Source organism: Pseudorasbora parva, chromosome 15, assembly GCF_024679245.1.
Source record: "Pseudorasbora parva isolate DD20220531a chromosome 15, ASM2467924v1, whole genome shotgun sequence".
In the NCBI taxonomy this organism is placed as follows: Eukaryota; Metazoa; Chordata; class Actinopteri; order Cypriniformes; family Gobionidae; genus Pseudorasbora; species Pseudorasbora parva.
The window spans coordinates 1,208,944-1,226,906 of record NC_090186.1 but is presented as its reverse complement, the minus strand read 5'-3'; the positions used below and the strand labels follow the sequence as shown (position 1 = coordinate 1,226,906).

General features: G+C 45.0%; 1 protein-coding gene across 3 annotated transcripts in view; it reads left to right on the top strand.

Annotated features, from left to right (window-relative positions):
• Window positions 1-17,963, top strand: part of LOC137040859 (NACHT, LRR and PYD domains-containing protein 3-like) — a 128,127-nt gene that overhangs the window by 96,863 nt on the left and 13,301 nt on the right. Inside the window, exons 7-10 of one of the 3 annotated variants that reach the window (XM_067416597.1) lie at window positions 2,890-3,063; window positions 3,167-3,340; window positions 17,606-17,779; window positions 17,863-17,909. In XM_067416597.1, coding sequence (XP_067272698.1) covers window positions 2,890-3,063; window positions 3,167-3,340; window positions 17,606-17,779; window positions 17,863-17,909 — 569 coding nt within the window. Of the gene's footprint in view, window positions 1-2,889; window positions 3,064-3,166; window positions 3,341-17,605; window positions 17,780-17,862; window positions 17,914-17,963 lie in introns of all 3 variants that reach the window. The other 2 variants (XM_067416600.1, XM_067416601.1) reach the window with 2 other exon arrangements.

Sequence of the window (17,963 nt, the reverse complement as noted above, 5' to 3'; positions counted from 1 at the left end):
GAGATGGGAGCCATGTCGGCAGCGATCTTTTCAAAAAGCCGATAGGGTCGTCCTTTTCGGAACCTTCAGGTAATCCAACCAGACGTAGATTGCTGCGCCTGTTGCGATCTTGTAGATCTACCACCTGTTGTTCAAGTGCGGCTATTCGCACATCGTGATCCGCGACTACTTTCTTCTGTTCCCGCATCTCACCCGTTAGAAAATTGAGTTTAGAGCATAGCGACTGGACCACTGACATGTGGGAGGAAAATTCACTCCGCATCGCTGTCAAATCAGTTTTTAGAATGTCCTCAAAGCGTGCGACAGTGTCAGCCATTTTATCAACCGCGTCAGTCGTGCTCGGTGTCTTGGAGTTCTTCTTAATCGGAGATGACGGCGACAAATCTTGTTGTTTCCGATTGTGTGCCATCTAGCACAGTACATTTAATGAATAAAACTTGAAAATAAATGAAAAATCTACAAAAACAAAGGGGGCCAAATACGGAGCTCTACTCAAGTGCGACTAGGTTCATGAGCACGTCACGTGACCTCCTTCCATGGCTGTATTTTTAATGCTAACAGTCAAAAATAAAAATTTAAATTTAAATAAATATTGAAGTATGTTTTGGTGATATGTTTTTTTGTTCTTACTGAGAATCATCCATAAAAGAGTAAGCTACATTTTTAATTTGCAGGGTATAAGGTGGACTAACATTCACAGCATAATACTCACTACTCACTACTCTTGAGTACTTTTAAAAGGGCTACTTGTTACTCCTACTTTGAGTAGTATTTAGGATAGGTACTTTTACTCTACTTAAATTACATTTTTTGGCAAGTAACAGTACTTCTACTTGAGTATGCTTTTTCAGTACTCTTTCCACTACTGGACATATGACGGGAGCGTGGAGTCAAATCAAGTCAACTTTACTTATAGCGCTTTTACAATGACGATTGTTTCAAAGCAGCTTCACAGTGTTTAACAGGACAATTTTGCAACAACATTTGATTTGTCTGTACAGTGGTTCTGGAGAAAACGGTGATGTTATCAGCTTATTTTAATTTATCATATAGCGACAATTAGGGTTGCAACAGTATACCGGTATGACAGTTTATTGCGATATTGACATGCACGATTATCATCCCGTGAGCATTTGCTTGTACACGGTTTTGGAGAAAAAATGAAAACAGATCTCACCTGCCCATATCAGAGGTGGACAAAGTAAACAACTATATTACTTAAGTAAAAGTACTACTGGTCAAATATTACTCCGTTACAAGTGAAAGTTGTAAAAACAGGTTTCTACTCAAGTAAAAGTACAGAATTATTTGTTTTCAAAAGTACTTAAGTATAAAAGTAAATTTCCTTTTTTATGCCAATGCATTATTTTATTATTTTTGTATAAATGCACACTGTCATCATGGTTTAAGCCATTCAGTGATGCTCCATCTGACATACTAGCATACGACTAACTTAAACTCATTTAAATACTTGTATATAAGTTTCAAAGCTCTTTACACAGCTGCTGTCACTTTAAGGCTGAATGCACGGATCCAATACCCTGATACACATCTGATATTCTCCCAACTTTACCATTCTCTTTATCCCAGACGTTTATATTTTTAATATTTTATAAGACATGCACCAAGTGTATGCTAACTAAACTAATCTTGATTTAAAAAAAAAAAACTGAAACATACTTTCAATGTATGGCTATGTGGGTGCAGACACTGTGCCTAAGAACCGTCTTCTTCCATTTTGCTATGAACAGATCAGTGTTCAAAAGTTGGGGAAATGTATCTGACTATAAGAGTGATTCCTGATAGACTGTCTGCAACAACAACAACAAAATAATTAATAATAATACATGTTTTGTATTTTGAAAATTGACATTTGACAGTAGCAGTAGCTTGAGTTGGAATGCAGATATAAATTTATTTTCATTAACACAAATAGAAACATATGTAAAATGTTAAAACTCATTTTTAAAGGGTAGGGCCTAAAATGTGAATATTCTTACTGAGACTCTAATTAACCCTTTGTCTTCCATAGTATTACATTTAGTTTGTGATAACATTTACCACAGGCAAAACCACGCATGGAACTTCACTACCATTGTAAAAAATAACAATATTGTTAATATGGTATCTAGAATCGCTTGAAGGTAATTCATCTATAAACAGCAATAGACAAGTTGCAGGCCATTTGAAGTTCATCCCGTGAAGAAAAATAATGAAGAAAGAACGACAAGGGAGAACAAAAAAATTAACATACAGTACACAGGAGTATATACAAGCAAGGAATTGTTGTTTTTCACCATTTTACTTGTTACCAATGTTACATATATGTATAGAGCAAAATCAAAACAACATTGGCGTCAATTTTCAGGCCTCCCCGCTTAGGTCTCTCCAGTGCTGGAAATATGATCTAATATTAACGTGCATCATAAAGCTCTTTCCTGATCATAACCCTTCTTTTTCTGGTGATATTCCTCTGACCTTTTGTCTATTGTAATGTCTCTCAGCCATCTCTCTTTCTATAGTCTTTCTTTAATTCTTCGACTTGGTTGCTCTCTCTCCTCCATTAGTTGACAGACTCCCTACTGTTGATTGGCTCACTGTCTCTCCTCCCCCATTATGAGTGGACACGCCCCCTGCTGCTGATTGGCTACAAGTGTGTTATGGTGCTTTGTCCAATCCACTTTCAAAAGTGTTTCTCAAACATCACTGTGCAACTTTAATGAACTTGAATTCATGAGTGATGAACTTTACATTTTTTTCATTTTTCTTTCAGGCTAGAATGTTAAAAATATTTTGTTCCAGATTCCTTAGGACAGACAACTGGCAAGTTCCTTTAGATTCGTTTATTGTTATTTCATTATTGTTTTAATGTTATTTAATCTTTTCTAGTCTCGCTGGCTGTAATCTCACTGATCAGTGCTGTGAGAGTTTGTCATCAGCTCTTCAATCCTCAAACTGTGCCCTGAGAGAGCTGGACCTGAGTAACAATAACCTGAAGGATTCAGCAGTAAAACTGCTCTCTGATGGACTGAAGAGTCCAAACAGCCAGCTGCAGATTCTGAGGTATTTAATAACATATGAGAAATAATTTACAGTCCGATGGTCATAATGTCTGTGTGTGTTTATAGATGATCTGACTGTTGATGTTTGTTCTTCTCTCTTTCAGTCTTACTCACTGTAATCTCACTGATCAGTGTTGTGAGAGTTTGTCATCAGCTCTTCAATCCTCAAACTGTGTCCTGAGAGAGCTGGACCTGAGTAACAATGACTTGCAGGATTCAGGAGTGAAGCTGCTCTCTGATGAGCTGAAGAGTTCAAACTGTCAGCTGCAGATACTGAGGTATTTAAGAACATATGAGAGATCATTTACAGTCCAATGGTCATAATGTTGATGTGTGATGTGTGATGTGTGTGTTCTACTCTCTTTCAGTCAATCTTTTTTACATGATAATCATAATTGAATTGAATCATGAGACATGTGCCGATTTACACCGCTATTAAGCACAAAATTACCTCAATATTTTATGGAATTTCGTTGATTAACTATAATTGTATGATATTTAACTGAGTGTGTTTTTTGGTCTGTTGTCTTGTCTGGTTTCAAACTGTCATGGAGAGCCGACTCCTGAAGATTTTCATGTTCTTCATATTCTGTCAATCAATTGTTTTGTTTTTTTAATTAAAAATATCTATTTAAGCAAGCACACATTTGTGCATGGTTAATCACAATTAAACACATTAAGGCCTGGATTCACAGACAGAGCTTAGATTAAGCCCTTCCCTTTCCCCTGCCCCTTCTTTTTGCACATTCACGTGAAGGGGTAGGGGTGTCTCGATTCTCTTTTGGCTAAAGTGGTAGGGGTAAGGGGAAGGGCCAGAAAGCACTTCAAACAAATATTTTTTGGGACCACACTATTAAGCAAAGGGGTATGATGAATTTCCCTGCATACACGACTATCTGCTACTAGAATGCGTGTAGTGATGTTGCAACTCGGGATCGGTCACTTATGTGTTGCTTACAGACTCGGCAGCACGAATTGAGATCGGCAGGTCATTCCACCAGGTGGGAACGGTCCAGGAAAATGTCTGTGAGAGCGATTTCATGCCTCTTTGGGATGGAACCACGAGGCGCCGCTCGCTCGCAGAACGCAAGCTTCTGGAGGGTGTGTAAGTCTGAACAAGTGAGTTTAGGTATATTGGTGCAGAGCCAGTGGTTGTTTTGTAGGCAAGAACTAGTGCCTTGAATTTGATGCGAGCAGCCATTGGCAACCAATGCAGTTTGATGAAGAGAGGCATAACATGCGCTCTCTTCGGCTCATTAAAGACCACTCTCGCCGCTGCATTCTGGATCAGCTGCAAGGGTTTGATAGTGCATGCTGGAAGCCCAGCCAAAAGAGCATTACAATAGTCCAGCCTGGAGAGAACAAGAGCTTGAACCAGGAGTTGTGCAGCCTGTTCTGATAGGAAGGGTCTAATCTTTCTAATGTTGTATAAAGCAAATCTGCAGGACCGGGCTGTTGCAGTAATGTGGTCAGTGAAGTTTAACTGGTCATCAATCACAACTCCAAGGTTTCTGGCTGTCCTTGATGGAGATATGGTCGATGAACCAAGCTGAATGGAGAAATTTTGATGAAGTGCTGGGTTGGTTGAGAAAACAAGTAATTCTGTCTTTGCAAGATTGAGTTTAAGGTGATGCTCTTTCATCCAGTCAGAAATGTCTGTCAGACAGGCAGCGATACGAACACTGACTGTAGGATCATCTGGTTGAAATGAGAAGTAGAGTTGAGTGTCATCAGCATAGCAGTGATAGGAGAAGCCGTGTTTCTGAATGACAGAACCTAATGATGACATGTAGATGGAGAAGAGAAGTGGTCCAAGCACTGAGCCCTGGGGAACCCCAGTAGCTAGTAGGGGTGTAAGAAAATATCGATACACGTGAATATCGCGATATTATGTTTGGCGATACTGTATCGATTCTCAAAAACGCCGTATTGATATTTATATATTTATTTATTTACATCCAAGATTCGTGGCTTTGTGTTCGGTTTAAAGCACAGACTGTATAACACCCAACCGCTAGATGGCAGTGTTATCTCAGAACGCATTACTGACGCGGAGCCGGAGAAGCGCAAGGTGAAAGTGCATCGCTAGTGTTTACATTAGCAAACCCAGCTCTCAAGAGGATATAATTATTCCACTCCAGTATACAGAGCTGAAGTGAGGACTCATGTTGGCTTCAACTAAAAAGAAGCCACTAAGGAAATCAACAAGAATAATTTTTTTTGCAAAATAGGCCAAGTTATAATCTAATACTCGGGAAACACATTGAAACAGAGCTCGCTTAACATCCTGACGTCACCCGCGCTGCTGAGAAGCCTTTCGATAGAATGTACTGCACGCTTTCCTCTCAGTAACAAAATAAACACACACCAAAACTGACAGCGGTAGCAGGAGAACGAAAGATAATAGCAATGTCGATATGGATGCACCAGCTCTGCAGCTCAGTAACGTTACCTGAAATAGCACTTTATACAATAGACTGCTTTATAGAAAACAGCTTTAGGCTCACTGCACTCCCTTTTTTGGTCGGCGTTTATTCATTCAAAAATGAGCAGTGCGCTTTAATGTTTCTAGGCAACCCCCGAATCACCTGTACTGTCAGTCAAATCAATGTAACGGTCAACACAACGGAAGGCCCGCCTCTTCATTCATTCGTTTGGACAACAGAACATAAGCGTGATGATGTTGCGCGCTTTTCTGCTCAGAGTTGAGTTTTTTTCAACTTCATGCGCTCGCAGCGCTCCTTCAAAAACGCGAGGCGCAGCAAGCGGTTTAAACGCGAGGCGCCCAGGGCGCATAAGCAACGCGCATAACGCTCTCTGCCAAACGAAATCCATTAAAAAAGGCGCATCTCGCTGCAAAAACGCGCTCTGTGTGATCGGGGCTGCTGTGTTAAATATAAAACAAACAGTCATTCAGTCATGAAATGGACTGCACTTTCTGTTGTTAAATAGCCACTGCTATACTGTGGACCTTTAACCTGTTAAGCTGATTTCTAAATTTTGAAAAAATCCTAAGAAATGTATACTCAGACTAAAACAAATACAGTTTGTGAATCCTTTGCACTAAAAGCATAATTATGGTCTCAGACACCTGGCAGACACCTGGCAGTTTACTGTAAAGTCAAAATGATAATATTTTTTATAATAAAAAAAAGCTATAATAAGCTTCGAAGTTTTGTAAAGTTATTAGAAATTTATTTGTATGAAATATCTTTATGAAAATAAAATTGAAGTGGGCCTTGGAGAAATCTAGAAATGCACTACAGCTAAAGCCACAAGTCTGACCATGTTATATTTCAGATCTGAAGATGATCAGTCTAAAACTCTGAATTTTATTAAACGTTTTACAAGATCGTTTCATGTGATTTTATTTTGAGATATCTCTAAAATATCAACTGATGTTTATTTCCATGTCTTCTCAGCTTTCATTCTCTATTTTGCCTCTATTGTTTAGAGGTGCAAACTGCCCCATTCAGTTTGTCTCCCAGGCACACATTCACACTTCTGCGGACTGGTTATGGCTCTAATTATTATTCTTTTGTCTGCATTATAATTACTAACGATTCTCTATTCAAACTGTTCTATTCAAACCTCATTTCTAAATCAAACCTCTCACTTTACCCTCACTGAGACTCTATTGAATGCATTTCGTCCAAATAAGCATTTCAGTAGTTTTACATTTAGAAAATGTTCATAAAAATAAAGTATTTACTCAGTGGCAGGTGCATCTAGGGCAAGCTAGCATGTTAGCTTAGCACACCAGCAAAACAACAATTTATACGATTAAAATCATGTTTTATTCAAAACTTGCTTCATATCACTTTATAATTTATAAGTCGAGTGTTTTATATAAAAATATGTGATCTCATGTAGCTCCGGGTCAAAAAATCTGACAGAAAATATACAATGCTAAAAGCTATGTGGAATAGCATTGCATTATAAATATCATCTATTATGAAACCACCCAACATGGCATAAAGAACACAGACCAACCATATATTGCCGCGATTGTGTGTTTATTGTCTTAAAACGTGTCTATCTGCATAAAATAGTGATCTAACGATCGCTAGAAAGTTGTTTTGGTCATGTCAGATACTTCCTGAATGTCACATGGTGTGTCTGTTCTTCATCTATGCATAGGGGAGTGAATTTTCAGTAGTACAGCTTTCCAGCGCCCTCCGGCTGCCAGAATGAATTGAAAACACAGCATATCACAGTATACTGCGCTCATAATCACACATCCGCGGATTTTGGATAAAGATTGAATAAATAATACTTCTCTGTATAGAAATTTGACTCAAACATGTGAGAATCTATCAATATTTCTCCACATCTGCACACATTTGAAGTAAAAACCCTGAGGGAAGTTGTTTTGTCGAGTGTCTTCATGACGACCACAGAGGAGTATTTTATGAATGGGAGCAAATGACGCGCATATTACAATCAAAAGGTAGCGACGCCCAAGATCATATTCATAACTCCTGGCACATATTAACACATTACGGTCATTATAAGACTTTGAGAATAAAACAGAGGTAACAAAATTAAACTTTAGGCTTAGATCTTTTTAATGATGTATAGTTTGTCAAGGTAATTACTTACATCTGATAGTAATTTTGAGCTAATTTAAGCAAAGAGAGTTTCAGCACGTCCTCGTCCTCGTGACGGTTATCAGGTTAAAACATTTACACATAAAGAATCCTGCAGTCACTTTACATTTCCCTTAACTTAGATTGCACATTGCATATGATTAGTGATATAAATTATACTGTATTAATAAAATAAAATAATTTGTCTCGTGTTTTAGGCTTATGGTTGTGTTCTTTATTCTTTTAAATTATAAAAAACAAAAACACACAAAAAAGAAATTTCGCAATATATTGCCTCTCTTACAATATCGCAATATATTGCAATATATTGCCTCTCTTACAATATCGCAATATATTGCAATATATCGTATCGTAACCCCTGTATCGTGATACGTATCGTATCGCCAGAGTCTTGGCAATACACAGCCCTAGTAGCTAGATGATGTGACTTAGACACTACACCTCTCCATGACACCCTGTAGGACCTACCAGAGAGGTAAGACCTGAACCACTGGAGAGCAGTTCCTGAGATCCCCGCCTTCCTAAGTGTTGACAGGAGGATCTGGTGGTTAACTGTGTCAAAAGCAGCAGACAGATCCAGCAGAATGAGCACTGAGGATTTGGAAGCTGCTTTTGCCAGTCTCAGTGCCTCAGTTACCGAGAGCAAGGCAGTCTCGATCGAATGGCCGCTTTTGAAGCCGGATTGGTTGTTGTCTAGGAGGTTGTCCCTGTAAAGAGTTCGTAGATAAGGAAGGAAGATGACAAGGGGTCGGCTTGGACTGCTGACGTCTCTTTATTTTATTCACTCAAAATCAACAACGTGCACACTTCAGCGTGTGTCTTTTACTATGCTCAGTTTCGGTTTCGCTTCCGGGTCGTTCCACTTCCGGGTTCCGGTAAGCTCACTGTCTCAGTGGGGGGGAATGTCAGCAGTCCGTCTCTCTCTCCCATGCTTCCGATTCTGCCAGCGTTTTAAGCTCTCACCACGCCCATTACTGGAATAAGAGACAGGTGTTATCAATCTGCGTCCAACCCACTCACTTACCGCTCATCCCGCGGCTCTCTCTCCCGCTGCAGACCTCGCTGAACCACGCCCCCCTTGCCACATACCCCCACCGCCCGACTCAGGCCGGGGAGCCGTCCGGCCTGCAGCCCCCCCCCCCCCCCCCCCCCCATTTCTGGAGAGGAAGTCGGCCACAGCCATCTGAGCACCCGGCCTGTGGACCACCTTGAATTTAAAAGGCCGTAGAGCTAGATACCAACGGGTGATCCATGCGTTGGTATCTTTCATGCGGTGGAGCCATTGGAGAGGAGCGTGGTCCGAACAAAGGGTGAACTCCCTCCCCAGGAGGTAGTAGCGGAGGGTGAGAACGGCCCACCTGATGGCAAGGCATTCCTTTTCTATGGTGCTGTGCTTAGCCTCTCTCTTGGAGAGCTTGCGGCTAATGTACAGCACCGGCCGCTCTCCCCCCTCCACCTCCTGGGTCAGTACTGCGCCCAACCCTCTGTCCGACGCGTCAGTCTGCAACACAAAAGGGAGAGAGAAGTCAGGGGAGTGTAAAAGCGGCCCGCCACACAGAGCAGCCTTAACTTGGGTGAAGGCCTGCTGGCACGGCTCCGTCCACTGGACCGTATCTGGTAGCCCCTTTCTAGTGAGGTCAGTCAGAGGGCTGGTGAGGTCCGAATAATTGGGTATAAACCGCCTATAATATCCCGCCAGCCCTAGGAACTGCCTCACCTCCTTTTTGGTCTTGGGCCTCGGGCAGGTCGCAATTGCTGCGGTCTTATCAATTTGGGGACGCACCTGTCCATGGCCCAAGTGGAAGCCCAGATACCTTACTTCCACCCACCCAATCGCACACTTCTTCGGGTTGGCCGTGAGCCCCGCTCCTCTCAGCGACCTCAGGACCGCCCTGACATGCTGCATATGCCGCTGCCAATCGTGACTGTAAATCACGATATCATTCAGATAAGCAGCAGCATATGCGGCATGGGGACGCAAAATCCTGTCCATGAGTCGCTGAAAGGTGGCGGGAGCCCCGAACAACCCGAATGGAAGTTTGACAAATTGGTGCAATCCAAACGGCGTGGTGAAAGCTGTTTTTTCTTTGGACAATGGAGACAAGGGGATCTGCCAATAGCCCTTCGTTAAGTCCAATGTCGAATAAAATCGAGCCGTGCCCAGCCGATCAAGCAACTCGTCAACCCGCGGCATTGGATATGCGTCGAATTTCGACACAGCATTCACCTTGCGATAGTCCACGCAGAACCTGACCGAGCCGTTGGTTTTAGGAACCAAAACTATCGGGCTCGCCCAGTCACTGTTGGACTCTTCTATTACTCCCATATCAAGCATGGCACCCAATTCTTCCTGAACCACTTTTTTCTTGTGTTCAGGTAATCTATATGGCCGGCTACGAACTACCACGCCCGGCTCGGTCTCGATATGGTGCTGAATTAGGTCGGTACGTCCCGGTAGGGGCGAGAACACGTCGGCAAACTCCGCCTGTAATTTAGATAAATCAGCGAGTTGGTACGGTGAAAGGTGATCTCCACCAGGGGCCAGCGCGACTGATTGTGCTTTGATGCTTGCCTCTGGCCCGAGATCATCCTCTCCCCCGATCACCGTTGCCAACAACACTGATTCCACCTCATTCCATTTTTTAAGGAGATTGAGGTGATATATTTGACGAGCCCCGTTCCTATCGGACCGTATCACCTCATAATCGAGATCCCCAATTTGTCGTGCGACCTCAAACGGCCCCTGCCACTTTGACATTAACTTGGAGCTTGACGTAGGGAGTAATACAAGCACTTTCTCTCCCGGTGTGAATTTGCGTAGTTTAGTACCCCTGTTATACGACCGGCTCTGGCAGTCCTGGGCTTGCAACAAATTCTCTCTGGATAGCCGCTCCAGTGTGTGGAGTTTTGTTCGCAAGTCCAGTACATACTGAATTTCGTTTTTTGCCAAAGAAGGTCCCTCCTCCCAAGTCTCTCGTAGGACATCCAGCACCCCCCGAGGCTGGCGTCCGTAGAGAAGCTCGAAGGGGGAAAACCCCGTGGAGGCTTGCGGAACCTCCCGCACGGCGAATAAGAGGGGTTCTAACCACTTGTCCCAATTTTTGGCGTCTTCCTGAACAAACTTACGGATCATGGATTTAAGTGTGCGATTAAACCGCTCGACCAAGCCGTCCGTTTGTGGGTGATAGACGCTTGTTCGAATGGATTTAATGCCCAATAACCCGTACAGTTCGCGTAACGTACGTGACAAAAACGCCGTGCCATGGTCAGTGAGGATTTCTTTCGGAACCCCCACCCGGGAGATAAGACGAAACAGTGCGTCCGCAACACTTTTCGCCGAAATGTTGCGGAGAGCCACTGCTTCCGGGTATCGTGTTGCGTAGTCCACGATGACTAACGCAAAGCGATGTCCGCGTGCGGATCGCTCTAATGGCCCGATGAGGTCCATCCCAATTCTTTCGAAGGGGGCCTGCATTAATGGGAGGGGGCGCAATGGCGCTTTTGGAGCGGCCAGTGGGTTTACAAACTGACATTCCGGACAAGACGCGCACCACCTGCGCACGTTGTCATGAATGCCTGGCCAAAAAAATCGGGTCATGAGGCGATTCAGCGTGGCCGCCTGTCCCAAGTGGCCCGCCATCGGATTAGAATGAGCCGCCCGGAAAAGCATTTCCCGGCGGCTCTTAGGAACTAACAACTGGGTTGTATCCGTTTTTGTCTGAGTGTCTTGGGTCACTCGATACAACCGGTCTTTTAATATGGCAAAATAGGGATAGGTGACGGGCAAGGCGGGCTGGAGAGACTGGCCGTCGATGGATCGGACCTGTTGGAAGGCGTGCTTAAGGGTCTCATCCTGTGACTGCTCCAGAGGAAAGTCATTGCGGTCCGAGAGAATCAGTCTCTCGATCCCGCTCAGTTCCTCTGGAGCCGTCTCCAGTGGTCCCGTTTCAGTCTCCCCAACCTGTACTCGCGCCGCCCCTATCCGAGCCTTTTTTCCCCAAGCAGCATCCGCACATAACGACCCCAATAAAGCCGAAAAGGCGGGCCAATTTGTCCCCAAAATTAGCGGATGCCGGAGGTGAGGACTAACCGCCACCTCTACGCTATGTTTTTCTCCCCTAAACTGAATCGTGATTGGGACGACCGGATACTCCACCACATCCCCGTGCACACACCGCACCTTAACCACGCGGCTTGTATCCAATGCCCCCGGCTGCATCAGGCTTTGATGGATAGAGGTTTGGTTGCATCCTGAATCCACCAAGGCCTGATATGTACCCCCCTTGATACTCACGGGTATTTGGTACTCTCCTGCCTGATCGGGGGTGGCCTGCGGGACGTCCGGGACCCGGATCATTGTCCCGATGTCCATCATGGGACATCGGTCCACAAAATGATCCGGGTCCCCGCAACGCCAACAGGCCAGCCCAGGCCTACCTGCCGCCCCAGTGGCGGGGAGTGGGTTGGACAATGGACGTGGAGAGAGGGAGGAACCGGAAGCATGATCCCCTCCCGCCCCCATCAGCCCCGCCCCCCTGGGCGGGGCCCTTGAATTCCCGAACTGCCCCGGGCCCATCCCGCCCCGGCCTCGGGGGGGAATACGAGGGGGGCCCGGTGGGCGGGACCTAGGGAGAGGGACAGGGCGAGAGAGAGAGAAACAGATGGGAGAGAGATAGACGTAGAGGTGGGAGAGAGAGAGGTAGAGGTTAGAGGGGGTTCGCCGACCCCAGGGCACGCCACCATGTGGTCCTCCGCCAGGTTGATGGCCGTCTCCAGCGACGTGGGCCGGTGGCACTGGACCCACTCGGCGGTTCGCTTGGGGAGCCGAGTGATGAACTGCTCCAGCACCACCCGATCGATAATATGATCCACGTCGCTTCCGCCGGCCAATAGCCACTTGCGGCAGGAGTCCCGGAGCTGCTGGGCCAGCGCGAAGGGCCGGCCGGCCTCGCCCCAGTCCGGGGAACGGAAACGCTGACGATGTTGCTCGGGCGACCGGCCGACCCGCTGGATAAAGGCCCTCTTCTGATCTTCATAGACCAGGAGGTTCGCCACCGGTAGTTGTTGGGCGGCGGCCTGGGCTTCTCCAGAAAGAAGGGGGATGAGGCGCACCGGCCACTGTGCACGGGGCCACCCGCAGGCCTCCGCCGTTCGTTGGAATAGATCCAGGAAGGCCTCGGGATCGTCCTGTGGCCCCATCTTGTACATCGGCACGTGAACCGGTGCGCCAATCTGCCCGGCGGCCTCGGCGCGAGCCTCCCGGTCGAGCCAGCTCCGGAACCTCTCGCGGTCCTCCTGCTGGCCTTGGACGATCGCTGCGAATCTTCGTTCTTGATCCGTCCTAAGGTCCAGCAGTGCCTGATGTTGCTTGCGGTGCAGGTCCGCGAGGGATGAGATGATCTCCGCAAGTGGGGTGGAGGACGGTGTTTGCATGGCGGCGGCTTGGTCCTGCTTCCTTCCCGGGTTTCGGCACCAGTGTAAAGAGTTCGTAGATAAGGAAGGAAGAGGACAAGGGGTCGGCTTGGACTGCTGACGTCTCTTTATTTTATTCACTCAAAATCAACAACGTGCACACTTCAGCGTGTGTCTTTTACTATGCTCAGTTTCGGTTTCGCTTCTGGGTCGTTCCACTTCCGGGTTCCGGTAAGCTCACTGTCTCAGTGGGGGGGGAACGTCAGCAGTCCGTCTCTCTCTCCCATGCTTCCGATTCTGCCAGCGTTTTAAGCTCTCACCACGCCCATTACTGGAATAAGAGACAGGTGTTATCAATCTGCGTCCAACCCACTCACTTACCGCTCGTCCCGCGGCTCTCTCTCCCGCTGCAGACCTCGCTGAACCACGCCCCCCTTGCCACAGTCCCGTTCAAGAAACATAGAGAGTTGATTGAACACAAATCGCTCAAGGGTCTTTGCAATGAAAGGCAGAAGGGATACCGGTCGGTAGTTTTCTAAAAGTGCTGGATCCAGAGAGGGTTTCTTAAGCAGTGGGGTTACCCGAGCCAGCTTAAATGCTGTGGGAAAGGTTCCCGTGTGAAGAGAAGTGTTGACAATGTGAGTGAGTGCAGGAGTGATTGAAGAAGAAATAGCCTGAAGGAGGTGAGTGGGTATAGGATCAAGTGGACAGGTAGTAGGGTGATTGGAAAGGATGAGTTTAGAAATATCTGCCTCGGAGAGCAGAGAGAAGGATGGAAGCGTGTTCGTGTTTGTGGTTGAGATGTGCGGGTCAGTTTGTGGTGAGGAGAACTGGTTGCTAATGAGAGCTGTTTTGTTTGTGAAAAAGATGCAAAGTCATCAGCTGTAAGAGTTGATGAAGGAGGGGGAGGAGGAGGACAAAGGAGAGAGGAGAATGTTTTAAAGAGTTTGCGAGAGTCAGAGCAATTGTTGATTTTGTTGTGGTAGTATGTTGTTTTAGCAGTGGAGACATTTGTAGAGAAAGAAGAGAGAAGAGACTGATACAAGGTAAGGTCAGTATAGTTTTTAGATTTCTGCCATTTCCTCTCTGCCGCCCTGAGTCCAGAGCGATTTTCACGGAGAACATCAGACAGCCAGGGGGCAGATGGGGTGGGGCGGGCAGATCTGGATGAAAGGGGGCAAAAACTGTCTAAGGAGGATGTTAGAGTGGAGCAAAGAGTGTCAGTAGCACTGTTAGTGTCCAGTGCTGAGAACTGAGCAGGTGGAGGGAGTGAAGATGATACCATAGTGGATAGGCGAGAGGGAGAGAGTGAGCGTAGATTACGCTGAAAGGTAATCTGTGTAGGAGTATGTGTTGTATCAGGAGTCAGTATGAGGTTAAGAGTGATGAGAAAGTGGTCTGAGGTGTGTAATGGAGTAACTAAAGTGTTGTCCGTGGAGCAGTTGCGTGTGTAGACAAGGTCTAATTGGTTACCTGATCTGTGAGTAGCCGTAGTAGATACTAACTTAAGGTCAAATGAAGTCAGTAGAGTGCTGAAGTCTGCAGCTAGGTGTTTATCAAGATGGATGTTGAAGTCACCAAGCAGAATCAGTGGAGTGCCATCCTCAGGGAAGCTAGAAAGTAACACATCCAACTCCTCCACAAAGTTACCGAGGTGACCTGGAGGACGATAGACCACTACCACATGGATTTTAACAGGGTGAGTAATAGAGATTGAGTGCGATTCAAATGAATTGCCCGGTAGAGACGGTAATGGATCAAATTTCCAATCATTTGAGCTAAGCAAACCAGTACCCCCACCCCTCCCAATAGGCAGAGGAGTGTGTGAAAAAGTTAAATTGGTTGAGAGGGCTGCAGGAGTGGCAGTGTCCTCTGGTTTGATCCAGGTCTCAGTTAGGGCCATGAGGCTGAGCTGAGAATGAGTCCCAATAGATGAAATAAAGTCTGCTTTGTTTACAGCCGACTGGCAATTCCAGAGACCAATTGGAATAGAGAGTAAAGTAGCAGAGGATGTTAGGATATAGCGCAGATTATTAGGATTGCGGCGTCTCGTGCGTACAGAGCGTGATTTACGAGTGCTAGTAGTAATAGTTGAGATTTGAAAGCACATGGTGAATACAGATCAGAGAAAAGGCCAAATAGAAATTAGAAAAGAACCGAACACAAATAATGAAAAGGAAGAGGATACTCAAGTGCCTTGCCGGGGTCCTTGCTCGGGCGGAGTTGCGCTGGGAAGAGTTGAAGTCTTTACACTCGTTGGTCTTCACACGAGGAGGGCTTCACACTGCCGCTTCCGCTGACGCGGAATATCACGCTATTTATACTCACTTGAGTATCGTTATTGAAAGCAGCTGGGAACGCCCCAGCGCAATTGTACACCGATGCTTGTGTCATTCCTATTTTGCACCCGCTCAAAGCACGCTTTTCCCTCCACAGAAGCACATCGCTAAACTAGTGAATGAACTTGCGCTCCCTGGGCGGTTCCGGCGCAAACAATCCCTGGTGCTAGCTTTTTTGCTGTTCCATTAAACAATTGCGCCACTGACCAGAAAAAACCTAGTCTTAAGTCAGTGGAGCGTTGAGCGTTTTTCATTATGCTATTTTAAGGGCGCATGCTTGACCATAATGTATAGCGTGCACAGCGCACATACACTTTGCTCATATAATCTACACAGATGCAACAGTTATTTTTGCAAATCATAAATTGTTACACTAAAAAAATATTAACACATGAGATGTGAAAAAATAGGCATAAATCTAGCTTACAAATTATTCAGGCTAATAAGCTGTAATAAGGACATCTGAAAAATTGGTTTGTCCGTCAAGAACCAGGAAAAAAAAATCGACGAAAAACTGAAAAAACTGTTTAACTGACGCCTGATTAACCGTCGCGATTTTGGGTGGGTTTCTCCCCTCCCTATACAACACAACATCTCTGTCTTTCACTGCTCTTACAAGAACATCAGTCTCCTCGGCTGTGAACCACTCCTGGCATGCACCTGGTAAATACGCCATAATTATAGCAATCCATAATGGAACTTGCGCACCTGCTTTTAAAGGGAATATTGGATGACGCTCTGATTGGTTTATTCACGTTACGCCCAAACCACACCTATGAATAATGAAACTACTTCAGACCAACCCATTTTAGATTTGTGCCGGGCGCAAGAGCCATTTATCCCGCCGGGAAAATAGCAACAGCGCCGAGACCCGCCCACAAAGTTACTTGCGCTTTGCGCTTTGACACTTGCGTTTCAAATCGTTAGAATATGGCCCAAGGCATTTTTACCTAAACTCATAATATTAGAAACTCATAGCCTAATGGCAGAAATGTCTGCCGCTACAGAGAGTAATCCATCACATTACTATAGTACTACTGATTTCTTGGTGAAATATTTAAGGCTGGAAAAAAATTGCAGATGCCGTAATGTATAATCAAGGAACAAGGAATCTGAGAAAACAGGAAATTAACATCTGAACTCATTCATACATTAGTGTCTCCGTCATTGACGGCATATCACACTGAGGGAATCATCTATGAATGACACTAATTTACATGCCTTTCCTTTCACCTGAAACTTCCCCCAAACTCCTGCTCCCCCTCATATTGAGATCACTTGAAATGCACCAGAAATCTCTTCGTTACAATGTCAATCCTCACTATACAGTATTTTATGTGTTCGATATCATTTGAAATGTCTCGGTGTGTCCAGTGCGACTGGTACAAATATCTCATCTCCACAGAAGTAAACTAGAACATCATAAATGTTTTAAGACTTTAAAGATATCTTGCCTTGGTGTATTGAGGGTGTGGCTTTCAGCCATTTGGCCTCTCATCCATACAAGTCTATAGGACTTGATTAATGCACATTCCCATTGTGAACTGGTCTGGGTTTTTAAAGAAATGTTGCAAGGAGCTCAGGGCTCGATTCTGTAGTCAGGTCAGCCCGTAATGCTGGATGTTTCAAGATAGCCAGTATTATGTCATTTTCAGAAGTCAGGTATATATTTCATTCTTTTCTTCAGAGTATTTGATGTATATTGATTAGGCTACCTTTGAATTGATTATGCAATTGGCATTATACATTTACCTGACTGTTAATAAATTGTTACACTTTGATTTATTCTGACTTGCTCTGGAATTATTCAGGTTTACGGGCATAATTTCCGCAAAGGGTTAAACGAAATGTGTAGTTAGTGGCAGATTTGACACATCCCATTTGCTCACAACTCTTTGCGTTCATTGAAGACTTTAACTCATGTAAGGGTGCATTCACATTTGGTTTGATTAAAACTAACCGTGGTGCGATTGCTCAGTTAGTGCAGTTAATTTGAACATATGTGAGCGCTGCAATCCGAACCCTGGTGCGCACCAAACAAGCAGACCGAGGCCGCTCAAAAGATGGGTGTTTGTCTGCTTCCAAACGAAGTCTGGTGTGGTTTGATTGATATATGTGTATGTTTTTGTGAGACATATAAAGAGAACTAGATAGATGACAAGGCTGTTTTGTCCATCTGTAGGTTGTCTGGCTGTATGGTGACAGAGGAAGGCTGTGGTTTTCTGTCTTCAGCTCTGAGTTCAAACCCCTCACACCTGAGAGAGCTGGATCTGAGCTACAATCACCCAGGAGATTCAGGAGTCAAGCTGCTCTCTGACAAACTGGAGGATCCAAACTCCTCACTGCAGATACTCAAGTGTGTCAAACACTGATACTGATATAGTTAATGTGTGTGTGCATGATGCATATCTACATTAATGTGTGTTTGTGTGTTTATAGTGTTGATCATGGAGGGGAGATCAGGATCACAGCAGGACCACGAAAGTGTATGTCTACAAACACACACGCGCACACACAAATACACTTAAACAAACCCACAC